The sequence below is a fragment of the Delphinapterus leucas genome, chromosome 1, assembly GCF_059928025.1.
Source record: "Delphinapterus leucas isolate spDelLeu-1000000601 "Yukka" chromosome 1, BTC_Dleu_Yukka2, whole genome shotgun sequence".
In the NCBI taxonomy this organism is placed as follows: domain Eukaryota; kingdom Metazoa; phylum Chordata; class Mammalia; order Artiodactyla; family Monodontidae; genus Delphinapterus; species Delphinapterus leucas.
Window position 1 is genome coordinate 44,151,824 of NC_143129.1, and position 12,568 is coordinate 44,164,391.

General features: G+C 39.6%; 1 protein-coding gene across 1 annotated transcript in view; it reads left to right on the plus strand.

The window, feature by feature from the left end:
* Positions 1 to 8,316, plus strand: part of LOC149750489 (uncharacterized) — a 48,634-nt gene extending 40,318 nt beyond the window's left edge. Inside the window, exons 2-5 of the mRNA XM_089909157.1 lie at positions 140 to 199; positions 1,469 to 1,575; positions 3,651 to 3,810; positions 6,383 to 8,316. Coding sequence (XP_089765283.1) covers positions 140 to 199; positions 1,469 to 1,575; positions 3,651 to 3,810; positions 6,383 to 6,446 — 391 coding nt within the window. The 3' untranslated portion in view covers positions 6,447 to 8,316. The remainder of the gene's footprint in view (positions 1 to 139; positions 200 to 1,468; positions 1,576 to 3,650; positions 3,811 to 6,382) is intronic.
* The last annotated feature ends 4,252 nt before the right edge of the window (positions 8,317 to 12,568 follow it).

Consider the following 12,568-nt stretch of genomic DNA (forward strand, 5'->3'; position numbering starts at 1 on the left):
ATTCCAGTCCAGTTGACTGATTTAAGATTTCATTCTTGGGAAAGACTGAAAGTGTCATTAAATTAGGTATTAAGTCTTGGTTTGATGACGTCTGGTGACAAGTGACTTCCTTTTGGGGCTGTTGTCTTGTTTTTAACAGGAAGGACTGTCAAATATGGAAGACCAAGCATGAGCAAAGGAACTGGACCGAGACTGTGAGGTGAGTAAGAATTGTGGAGGACAGAGGAGAACTGATTTGGTGGAGAGATCATATCAGATTTTGAGCTTCAAAATAGTAACAATCTTCCTCCATGTCTTTCCTAATCTCCCAAGCAGGTTCAGACTAATTCATGGAACATTTTGCATCTCTTTTCAAACAACATATTCTATCTTCTATTACACATGTAGCAGCCTTATCTTCCAAGATTGTAAACTTCCTAACAGCCGTGACAGTGTCCTATTCATCTTTGTTTCCCAACACTTGGCATTTAGTAGCATCTCAATGTGTCTGCCCAATTGAGGGTTGTTCCTCAAATAAGTCCTCCTGTGGGCAAGGAGAGCTGCCTTTGATTGGAGAAATGTTAATAGCTATATTTTGAAGAGGAGTTAAGGGGGGATCCCGCTGGGATGGGTGTAACTGGAGAGAAGGAAAGATTATTTCCAGAACATTAGGGGTCACAGTTATTTGAAGAATCAAAGACAGTCTTCTCTGTCAGCTCACGGAAGCTCCTTTGCATTTAAAAGCAATGCCATTTACTTACAAATTATAGTGCTTTTGATGCAAATGAGCTGCTTCTGGACAGTTTCCTCTCCCCCAGGTTAGCTAAGAAACGTGAGGAAATTGACCTAGGATGCAGAATGCTGAGCCTGACCTGAGGCTTATTAAAATGAAGCTGCTATTTAATTATTCCTATTTCTGAAGGAAAGGGCAATTAGAACCCAGTGAAGTGGCGGGGGTGGGGGGGGGGGCTGGCCCAGGATTTTGCTTTTAATCATATGAATTCTTGGGTGTGGAGGTGGCCAGCAGAGCACCCTTGACCAGACTGTGTAGGGAAATTGCTGAGTGCAGAGGCCTGTCCCAGGCCAGACCTGACCCAGACTTGCAGAAGAATTGTGGTAAATTACTGAACCCCTTTGGCCTTCAGTTTTTTAAGCAGGGAGACCATCCCTGCCCTCTTCATGGGAGGACTGGTGAGAGAATATTAATCTAGTGGCTGGTATTCGACAATTTACAATTTATAAAGTGTTTTTGCACCCATTATCTCGTTTGATCCCCACAAGACCCTGTGAGGTGGGAATTATCATTATTTGCATTTCCAACAGGAAAACTGGGACCAGTAGAGGTTAAATTGTGCAAGTCACACAGTTAGTTATGGAGGCATGCTGTTTCTGACTCCAAATCCCATTCAACCCTTCTTTCTCCTTGATAGATAGAACAATGATGAAAAGCGTAGGGGAGAAAAATTTGTTTTTCTTTTACCCAGATTAGGTTCTTCAGCAGGACTCCTGTGCATGAGACTGGCCAAAACCAGATTAACAAGAGAGAAACAAACAGAAGTTTATTAACAGGTGCATTGCTCGTAGGAGCATCCAGCAGTGAGTAACTCAAAGGTGTGGTTGGAATTTGAGCTTATATACCATCTTAGGCTAAAAAAAAGGAAAAAGTGTTTGGGGCCTCTGGGTAGAAAGAGGGGATGAGGAGGCAAGTTTTGGAAAGGTGACCAGGAAAGTATGGTAAACTTGTTTAGTAAAGTGTTGTTTGGTGAGGTTTGTTATGCAGATTTACATTGGTGATAAGAATTGTTAAGAGTCCTCCTCTTCCTGGTATGGGCAACAGAGACATCTCTACAAGTGAAAATTTCCTTTGTAAAAGGAAAATTTGTGCCCTCCTTTTAGAGCTTTTCCTGCACCTTTTGGTTCTCAATTGCCTTTTAACTCAAAATAATCCACATGCCAAAGAGGTGTATGTATATATATATATATATATATATATATATATATTTTTTTTTTTTTTGCGGTATGCGGGCCTCTCACTGGTGTGGCCTCTCCCGTTGCCAAGCACAGGCTCCGGACGTGCAGGCTCAGCGGCCATGGCTCACGGGCCCAGCCGCTCCGCGGCATGTGGGATCTTCCCGGACCGGGGCACGAACCCACCTCCCCTGCATCGGCAGGCGGACTCTCAACCACTGCGCCACCAGGGAAGCCCCAAAGAGGTATATTTTTGAGTGGCATCTTCTGGTACCCTTTAGAAGATAAGCCATACCTAATAATATTACTTTCTAAGAGCCATGCCTATATGCTAATTCATTTAATCTTCCCAACAAACTAATAAGGTAGGTACTATTATTATTTTCACTTTACAGATGCGGAGACTGAGACACAGAGAGGCCATGATCACATCACCAATAGGTAGTGGAATTGTGATTAGAATTTAGGAAGACTGGTTCTAGAACACGTGTTCTTATGCCTTAAGCAATGACTTTTCCCATTTCTTGTGGCAGAGCAGAAGGACGATGAGTTGTTACAAGTATGATATTCCTTGATAAATGAAAGCACATATATTCTCCTACTCCCCGTTCTCTTCACCCAGAAATCTTTCCTTCTAACAATCATGTTGCCAGGATTTCTACCATTACCAAACATTTCTCTGGACAAAGTTATTAGTCCTCCTTGTTTAAAGGCTCTCACCTTTCCTGCCTCCTTCCCCACCACCCTACCCTCACGTACATGCACACAGAATAGTCTAAAAGTCTAGCAGCAAGTCCTCCATGACCTTGACCCCTCTTGCCTCAGCTCTTCCCCTCCCTCCTTCACACCCTGCCCTCCCAGGGCACCAAACCCTTGGAAGTTCCTCAAAGGGGCCACAATCTCTTGCATATTAGTGCACCTTCCTGTTTAATTCTCCCTTCCTCATTCCCTGTTAGACACCTACAAGTTCTTTGCTGCTCTCCCAGTTTACTTTCAGTGCATCTCCTCAGTGCCCCCATAGCAACCTGAGCATTTTCTTTTCATAGGGCATAATGGTTGGAGCAAATAAACTGAGAGCTACCTAAATGAAAAACTATTTTTTTTTTGTTTATCTCTGTACTACCTAGGTCAGTGCCTGGTACTTAGTAGTGAAAGGATTCAGAACCAGCCTCTCTGAAATGGGCCACTTTGCCATGTGGATTTATTTGAGCTGAAGACAATCAAGGCCCAAATGACTCAGGAAGAACTCTTCACCTTTCCCCTTAACTGCCCAAAAGATTTTAGACTGGGGGCCTGGTCCAGGAAGAGAGCTATCACCAAAGATAGCTACAAAGAATATGGGCTAGGTGTGGTAAATTGGGTGGAGGGAAGCTAAGCAGGGACCTGCGGACCAAATTCCTCCCTCTGTCCCATTGTCTCTGTGTGGCATGGAAAATATTTGTTTACCAAATATTTGCTTTTCCCATCTTCCTGTAAGTTGTCTTCCTTCCCTTTGAAGCCCTAGACCCCTACAACCTTCTTAGCTCAGAACAGCATGTTAGCTCAATTGCCTAACTGCCTATGGGTCTCATATTCTTATGGGGCTCCCATATATACATAATTAAATTTGTTTTTCTCCTGTTAATATGTCTTATCTCAATTTAATTATTAGACCAGGCAAATGAACCTAGTAGAGTAGAGGAAAATATTTTCTTTCCCAACAGTTGGTGACCCAGATAGGATTACCTTCACTGGCTGGACACTGCTCAGTCTGAGGCTGCTACAGCTGAGAAAACTGGGACCTCTGACAACAAGTCAGCAGAAGGTAAAAAATTCTTACCAATTCAGTCTTCCAGCCTGCAAAATCCAATGGAAGCAAGAGTGGTGAGAGTCTTTTTTTTTACTTTTCTAAATTTAAATTAGCAGGAGAAAATATTATAGGTATAGCAACTTCAGTAAAGATTTGTTATGCTTCTTGTTGATCCTTTCCCTCATAGAGATGACCACTGTCTTTCTTTGTCTCTGTCTGTTGTGTCATTTGTCATAAGGAGGAAAGCCATAGGGTAGAATGTAGGCAGAAGCCCTATAAATCTGATATTTGAGTCAACCTCACAGACTGGCTGAGTTCATGATTCTCTCCAGACTGGAGTATGTTTAGACACATTTTCTGTGGGTTAGTGTGCATATGAGGTAAAGGCTTTTGTTAAGGGACATCTTGGAAGCCAAATCTGTGAAATTGGCAGGCATGGATCAAGCACTTAAAAGCTATTAGAGTGCTCACCACCTAACTCAAAGACTCTCATGTTAAGATCAGTCGGTCATGGAGAAGGTTAGATTGACACTAGGTCACCCACCAAACCTCAAGAAAATTCCGTACAACAAGGTGTTCTGTAAAATACCACACAATCTTCCACCCAGTGACGCATTTGACTTAGGTATCAAATTTAGAAAGGAATTTGAAAGATTCGTGACCATTCACAACCCCACTCACAGGGACTGAGGCCAAAAACTTGGCCTCTCTGCAGCAGTGCCAAGTCAAATCTCAGAGACCGAGTTTGGGGTGAAGTAGAAAAGAATAGCTTTATTGCTTTGCCAGGCAAAGAGGGACACAGCAGGCTCCAGCCCTTGAAAACCGTGTGTCCCCACCCAGGAGGATTTGTTGAGGAGTTTTATAGTGATGGTTCAAGGGTGGGACTGCTGATAAGATTAAGGTGTGTGCAGGTCCTGCACCCTTTTAATCTGGTCTCAGATAATCTCTTGATGAGCTTCTCTGTTTCCTTTAATCTGGCCTCAGGTGGTCTTCTCTGGAATGAAGAATGCTGACATCTTCCATTTGTTGGAGGTTTAGTTCTATAAAGAGCTCAAAGATATTGTGATGTGTGTCTCTTAAGGCAGAACCAGGACCCTGCCCCAAAGCTGCACTACAGTTTCTTGACTACTCCTCCCTTATCTCTGCATCCTCTCCCATCCCTGATTAGCAACTGTTCAAATCTTTCCTTTGAGACTCAGGGAAGGCCATGGAAGCTGGAGTCTGTTCCCTGAAAACAAGGAAAGGGGGACACAGAAAGTCTCCCATGCCCAGGAGCCTTATAGGGGCCTTTTCAGTTTCAGAATCTAGATTAACTGCTAAAGGGTATTCTTCCCTTCTGTGATTATACCGTAATTATAGACAATTCAGATGGCCCCCTGGGGAAGAAAAATACACACACAGGGAAATAGGTGGCCAGAATTCCTCCTAGGCCCTCCCACAAATGATCAGCTGAAGGCTGATGTTCAGGGGCTGATAGAAGCAATCTAGAGGCTTTCCCCCTAAGGTGAATTGGTCCAAGGTTGAACTGTGTACTCAAAAGGAAGGCTTTTTAAAAATGCTTTATATGGACTTTTCAAAGACATAAATCTTTTGGTTTCCATCTTAGTTGGAAATCTTCTCTTTGATGTAAAGAAGCAAATTGAAGATAGTATAGTTGGATGGGCAGGTCAGCTCCTTCATATCATTTAGGCTGTAACCTCGTTCTTTGAAGAATGAAAAGCAACTGTGTTTATCTTACAAATCTTTGCAAAAGTAGAAATGCAGCTCTAAAGGCCTATTCCTTTTCACCAATCCCAAAACCTCCCCTGTTTACCTCAAAATCCTTGTAAATATTGGTCTTAGGAAACCAGTCTTTCTTGTAGGAACTTGCATTCATTTCCTGTGCCTTTGAGATGTAAATATTAACTCTTATCTAGACCATTCCTAGTTCCTAAGATTGAAAAAAGGGACAAAGGAAGGGAAGAGCCTTTTTAAACAAACTGCTATAAAAGCTTTCTTGCCCAAAATCTAGTCAGGTACACTTAACTTATTCCAATTCACTATTCTACAAACTAGTGAGTTTTGCACCGTCATACCCATCCCATGGCTACAATTTTAAATCAAAAACTATACGGTCTCGGGCTTCCCTGGTGGCGCAGTGGTTGAGAGTCCGCCTGCCGATGCAGGGGACACGGGTTCGTGCCCCGTCCGGGAAGATCTCACATGCCGCGAAGTGGCTGGACTCGTGAGCCATGGCCGCTGAGCCTGTGCGTCTGGAGCCTGTTCTCCACGACGGGAGAGGCCACAACAGTGAGAGGCCCGTGTACAGCAAAAAAAAAAAAAAAAAAAAAAAAAAACTATACAGTCTCTATGTCTTCATGTTTATGTATGTCTATGTATGTGCATTACAGATATATTTTTCTACCTCTGGATGGTATTGCCAAATTCATTTGTAAAAGAACTCTATTTAATTGGCTTAAAATAAGCACTTATAAATTATTTTTAAATCTCAGAAATGTAATAGAAACTAACCCAAATGTTTTTCAAGTTTGCATGACCTAGGATAATTTTGGGTAAATAAAATCTAGTTTAAGTTTGTTGGTTTAATTAGCACAGACATGTCTTTAGAGTTATCAGCATTAAGTATAATGGTTTTATTTTACCTAGGTTTACTGAAAGTCAAATAAGCTCATCTCTGTTACAAAATATGTCAGCAAGAAAAATAATTTAAGGTGATGGCTAGCTGCTTTAAAGTCTTATGAAATCTTCAGGCATAATCTAAATATGATTGTTAAAAACAAATGAACTGTGTAATAGATGTAAGTGGCATAAGAGTTTTCAGGTAACTTTTCAATAATTATTGTTTTATGGTATGTCTGTTTTAAAATAGCTTCCCAAATCTCTTTGGTAACTTCCACCCTTAGAATTCTGCTAAGTTAAATTAACTGATGGGAATTCATTAAATGGCTAGATCATTTCCAAATAAGGTAAAACGCTAAAACATTAATTGCTAAATAAGTCTAAGTTTACCTATTCTATACTTTTAACCCCTTATTACAAAGGAACAAAAGATATTTGGGTCTCTTAGTAAGCATGTTTTGTGCCACACCAAAAAATTTACTGTGAGATCTAAGCATGTGTTTCTAGAAATTACAAAAAGTATTTATAAATTTGCCAAGCCACAGAATGCTAATATAAAAGATAGTTCACAATTATTTACTTTTTTATTTTCACTAGAAATTAAGGTTTTTTTTAAATTTAAAAATTCTAATATGTGTAACTAAAACTACTAGAAATAAGGGAAATACAAAGAAAATAGGATGTGGATTGGGCTAAGAAAATGTAAGAGGTGTGGAGGTGCATTTGTGTTAAGGAAAAAGAAAGCAAATTTGTCCTAAAGTAAAACTGGTTATTTTAGAATGGGAAAGATAAGAATGAAGGACAAACTAAATGGTATAGAAGGTAGAGAAGAGAGAGAGAAAAAAAGACAGAGAGAATTTTACCTTGTATAATCAAGCTGGCTACAATTGAATTGTTATTATAGTGGTTTTTAAAATAAGTTTTAATGTCAATAGTGTACTTATATAAAACTGAACCTTAATTTTCTTTCATCTGCCAAAGAAAAACGTTTTGTTGGACTCTTGGTCTGCTCCTAATAAGACATTGTAAAAGGTTTTTCTTTACCTTTTTCAATAATATGCCTAAAAGCAGAAATTCTATGTTTTATCAGAATAATTTCCTGTGCTTCATGTTGTCTTTATCTTCAGGTCTTTTGATTACTTAACCAAATGAAGTATTAAAAGAGCTAAGTTTTGCTCAGAGCTATGTAAGCTTCTACATCTGTCTTTGAAATCTTCTTCTCATTTTGCTTAAATGGATAATTAAATATTATTTCATAATGATCTGTGATTCTATTTAGTCAAGTGTCCAAACCTTTTGATATTTTTGACAAACTTCCCCAAATCAAATTTTAAATGATGTCTTTTTGACCCAGAAGTAACTTTGGGATTTTCCAGAGGGCCTCTGTAACATCTCAAAAGATTTCTTCTCTCTTCTTATAAAAAGAGAGATGTTAAAATAATTAGGTTTATTTGATAAGTTACATGAAGCATTATCAAATAAGTGAAGATAAGTGTTAGATTGTATTTGTATAGATATATACTATTAATATGAGTGTTCTGCTGGTTTGCAAGGCAGAAATAGAGACACAGATGTAGAGAACAAACATATGGACACCAAGGGGGGAAAGTGGAGGAGGGGGGTAGTGGTGGTGGGATGAACTGGGAGATTGGGATTGACATATATACACTAATATGTATAAAACAGATAACAAATAAGAACGTGCTGTATAAAAATAAATAAATAAAATTAAATTTTAAAAAATATGAGTGTTCTAGAAATTGTATGAAATTCCTAAAATTCTGATATGTCCTGGTATAATGTTCATTAGTCATAACTATAGTCATTATCTTAAAATGTTGCACGTTACAAACATAAGTAGATTTCCTTGTCGATTGCATTATAATAAACTCTCATCAGATCTTTAAAAGTGGGTATTTTTAAGTCTTTTGTCATTCACTCTGTCATTGTTTTACTCTGATGTTTTTGCAGAAGTGTTCCTAAAAAACTTCATCTTTAGAGAGATTCATGGAAAGGACTTTTAAAGTATTCTAGAATACAGATTTCTGACAATTTTAAGATCGTCAAACTGAACTGGGTAAGAAATTTCAAAATTAATGGAAAAACTGGCTTCAAGTATAACAAATATTAATTTCATGGGACTGAATGGACTGATGAGGGTGATTATAATCTTTTATGACTTTTTGTTTGAAGCATCGCTGGTCCTTTTAAGTTTTGTTTTTCCAGATTTAAGCAAACATTCTTCTCTTTTCTTAGAGTAATTTGGTAAAATATATCTTTGGGAACAAAGATGAAACAATTACTTTTTTTCCCTGCCTGATCCCTCCAGAATTCAGAAACTCTCAGTGAGTATTCTTATTTTCACAGCAGTTATTTGCCTAAGTTCCCTGAGAATCTGTTCTCCTTGTAACAGGACACAATTAGAAACGTTGGTTACATCACCAAGGACTTGAATGAAATGTCATATTTGAGAGAAATGTATATAGACTTATATATGACCAGACAGCTTTAAGGAACTAAGGTTGACTTTATGGAACCAATAAAGCCCATTGGAAAAATAAGCCTGGACAACTTGATATCGACTTTAGAGAAATCACCATAGCAGCTCATGTAGGGGCAATCTTTGTGCCTGTTACTGTGTGGCTACTCAGAAAAATCACCAGAGACATTCAAACTGCAATCCAGTAAATATATCAGATTGACATTGCCTGCCCTCACTCCATCTGGAAGTGCCATGAGCTGGACATTGAGAAATCTTCCCTACTGACTGCCTTCAGAACTCAGAAACTAAGATTATAGTCAGCTCCAATCATTAACCATTGTTTTCTTTTGTTTCCATAGAAATGCCTCTTATAAAGTACCTGATTGCTTGCACCATAGGCCTCACTTTTGGAGCCCACCTGCCTCACTGCCTCCTAAAATGAGACACAACTGTTTAACTAAACTGATCTATTTTCAGACTAAGAGACTGGTTCAATAGATGGAACAATCTACCAGCTCAGCTTCTGGACTATAAAATTTCTTGAATAAATTTTAAAGGCAGGACAGGAGGATTTCAGAATGAGCCTCCCCAAAATGTGCCACTTTGCCATGTGGATTTATTTGAGCTGAAGACATTCAAGGCCCAAATGACTCAGGAAGAGCTTTTCACCTTTCCCCTTAACTGCCCAAAAGAATTTAGATTCAGGGCCTGGTCCAGGAAGAGAGCTATCACCAAAGATAGCTACAAAGAGTATGGGCTAGGTGTGGCAAATTGGGTGGGGAGAAGCTAGGCAGGGCCTGTGGACCAAATTCCTCTCTGTGTCCCATTGTCTCTGTGTGGCATGGCAAACATTTGTTTACCAAACATTTGCTTTTCCCATCTTCCTGTAAATTGTCTTCCTTCCGTTTGAAGCCCTAGACCCCTACCCTTTTCTCCTCAGCTCAGGATGGCATATAAGTCTTAATTGCCTGAATTCCTGTGGGTCTCATATTCTTATGGGGCTCCTGTACATACATAATTAAATTTGTTTTTCTCCTGTTAATCTGTCTTATCTCAATTTAATTATTAGACCAGGCAAATGAACCTTGTAGAGTGGAGGAGTTTTTTTCTTCTTCGACAGTAGATATTCGATAAAGTTTCTCTAGGCCAATGCTGTTCACCAGCACTCTATTATAAGCTAGTTTATCAGTATCTTTCTTCCGTAATAGAAATAGCTTTATAGATTTTCTTTCCTGATTATTAAAGTAAAGCGTTCTCATTGTAAATATTTTCCATTATTACAAGAAAATGTAAAGAAGAAAAAAAAATCACTAATAGTATCCCCACCAGAGATATCTTCTCTTTCAGCTAGTTTTTTACGGTAGCAGCTAGCTGAGAAAGGATGGTACCTATGACAAGTTCATTCAACACGAACACGGCCAAGAGAAAAGGAGAGACCTAAATCATAGAGCCATGGCAAGGCATCTGTGAGTTAAACACTTCACTGGATATGTTCCAGCTCAGCAAGGAAAAGCATGAGGTCACTGGCTACTGAAGAAAGAGCACATGAAAAATAGGACAGCAAAAACTATAGTAAGGGAATAAAGGAAGAAGCTTTTTTGCTGCCTTCAGAGAACTGAACCAGGACACATGTAGAAAATTTGCAAGGAATCCATCTTTGACTCAATTTAAACAACTTTCTAATAATCAGAAAGATCTACAAAAACAATATATCGCCTTCTGAGATAGTAAGCATCCTGTCCCTGGAGGTGTCCAAATAGCTTTGATGTTAAAGAAAAATTATTCATGGTACTCATCAAAAGATGGTAAGGCAGACTTTATTCAAGGCGGGAGGTGGGGGGTGGCTACTACAATGGGGTTTTATAGTAAGGGAAAGAGATGAGGTTCAACTCCAAATACAAGGAAAAGTGGAAATTTACAGCCGAGGAGCAGAGAGGGAGTCAGAGGATTAAAAATTACTAAGAGGAAACATCAGGGGTAAGAGAGGATTCTGGCTAAATTAACCTAATAGGATTCTTGCTGAAGGCATGCCAGGGTGATCAGACATCAGCTGGGGAATGGTGGAGGATGAAAAACTCCATCAGATATAGAGGGTGGAGGATTCTGGTTAAACTGAGTTAGCAGAATTCTTGCTAAAACTGGACAATGAAAAGTTGAACACAGAAACACAAGAGTCAGAGCCTAGTTGAGAAGAGAGTTCAGAAGAGCCCAATGAGACTTTTGATCAAGGAGACAATCTTTGTTACTGAGAGAGATGCGTTCATTTACTCAGTCAGCAGGTAACTTGATCAATATTTATTGAGCACCTGCTACTTGACAAATGATGTTATAGGTTCTGGGGAACCAAAGTCAAATGAGACCCAGTGGTCCTTGTCCTCAAGTGGCCATCTGTCATGAGCAGGATGTTGCTATAACAGGTGTGAGGGCAGACCAGATGACTTCTGAGATCCTTTCTAACCACAGCATCCAATGGGTCTTAACTTCTGAGAAGTCTGGTCCCAGCAAACCTCACCAATACGTTCCAGCTTGAATGTGAGTAGAGAAGATGGGAGGGCTCCCTGTGATGCATTGCTATCTCCTGTCCAAGAGGGCCTATTGCTTCTCCTCTAAGGGAGGAGCTAAAGAGTGGCTGCATTTCTAGTTAGGTTTAGGAAAATCCACCTTCCAAGATAGTGTGGATTTTTACAGGGTTTTATTTAAGTTAAATCATGGGGCAAACTTGACTCATGACCAAAGGATACTTTATTTCATAAAACAGCCTGCAGTTGTGTTCTTCAATCGCAAGCTCTCCTCATACCTTTACAATTGGATTTGATCTCACCAGAAAATAATCCTATTAACTTTGAGGAGGTTACCTATCTGAGAAATCAAGCCCCACATGTTTAATTCCATGGACCTTTGTTTGCTCAGCTTCACCTCTTCACACAGGTACATCAGCTTCTCCCTATCTCCTTGCTGCCTGCTCAAAATCCCTTTCCACCATTACAGTGGATCTTGGACCTCTACAGAGAGACAGCTTTGTGCATATCTATATGACGGTAGACAAAAGACTTGCAAGTCACTGGATTTTGGGCTGATGAGGACGTTAGGGGCAGATGAAGTGGTCCCCTCATGTGAATTGAATATTAGGTACGTTGTCCCTGGACAAACATCCTGCTCCAGCCTACCTCCTAGAAACTCAAACAGTACCCCGACACTGGTCCTTGATGCCCAGTTGCCTGGAACCCCAGCTTGGCTGTTTTACTCCAACACACTCCTGGAACCAGACCCCGCTTCTTTTTCCTTCTTTCCCAGTCTCTTCTCATTTGCAGAACATACTCACATTGCCCTCAACTCAAAAGTTTTATTTTATTCTTCTCTTTCATAAGACCCCTAAATGAAATTTTAATGACATCCTAGTTAATTAACATACACACCTGTGTGCACGCACACACATATACACACGCACACATGCACACACAATAGTGGTTTTTCTCTTTATACCAGGAAGGGTTTGGTCTTCAGAAGCACAGTTGTTAGTAAGAAAAATATTTGTATTTTATTAAAGAGAAGGTCACCTAAGAGAAATTGACTTTTAATGTAGCAAAGAAAAAGCCAAAAAGTAAGTTGAGCTGTTGACATTAAAAAAAAAAAGCAGATTGAACATTAATATCCTGCTATGTGTCCATGGAAGCTCTAGCCAAAGCAGCTTAATGACTACTGGCTCAGAGGTGGGTTGGGACCACTCCAAG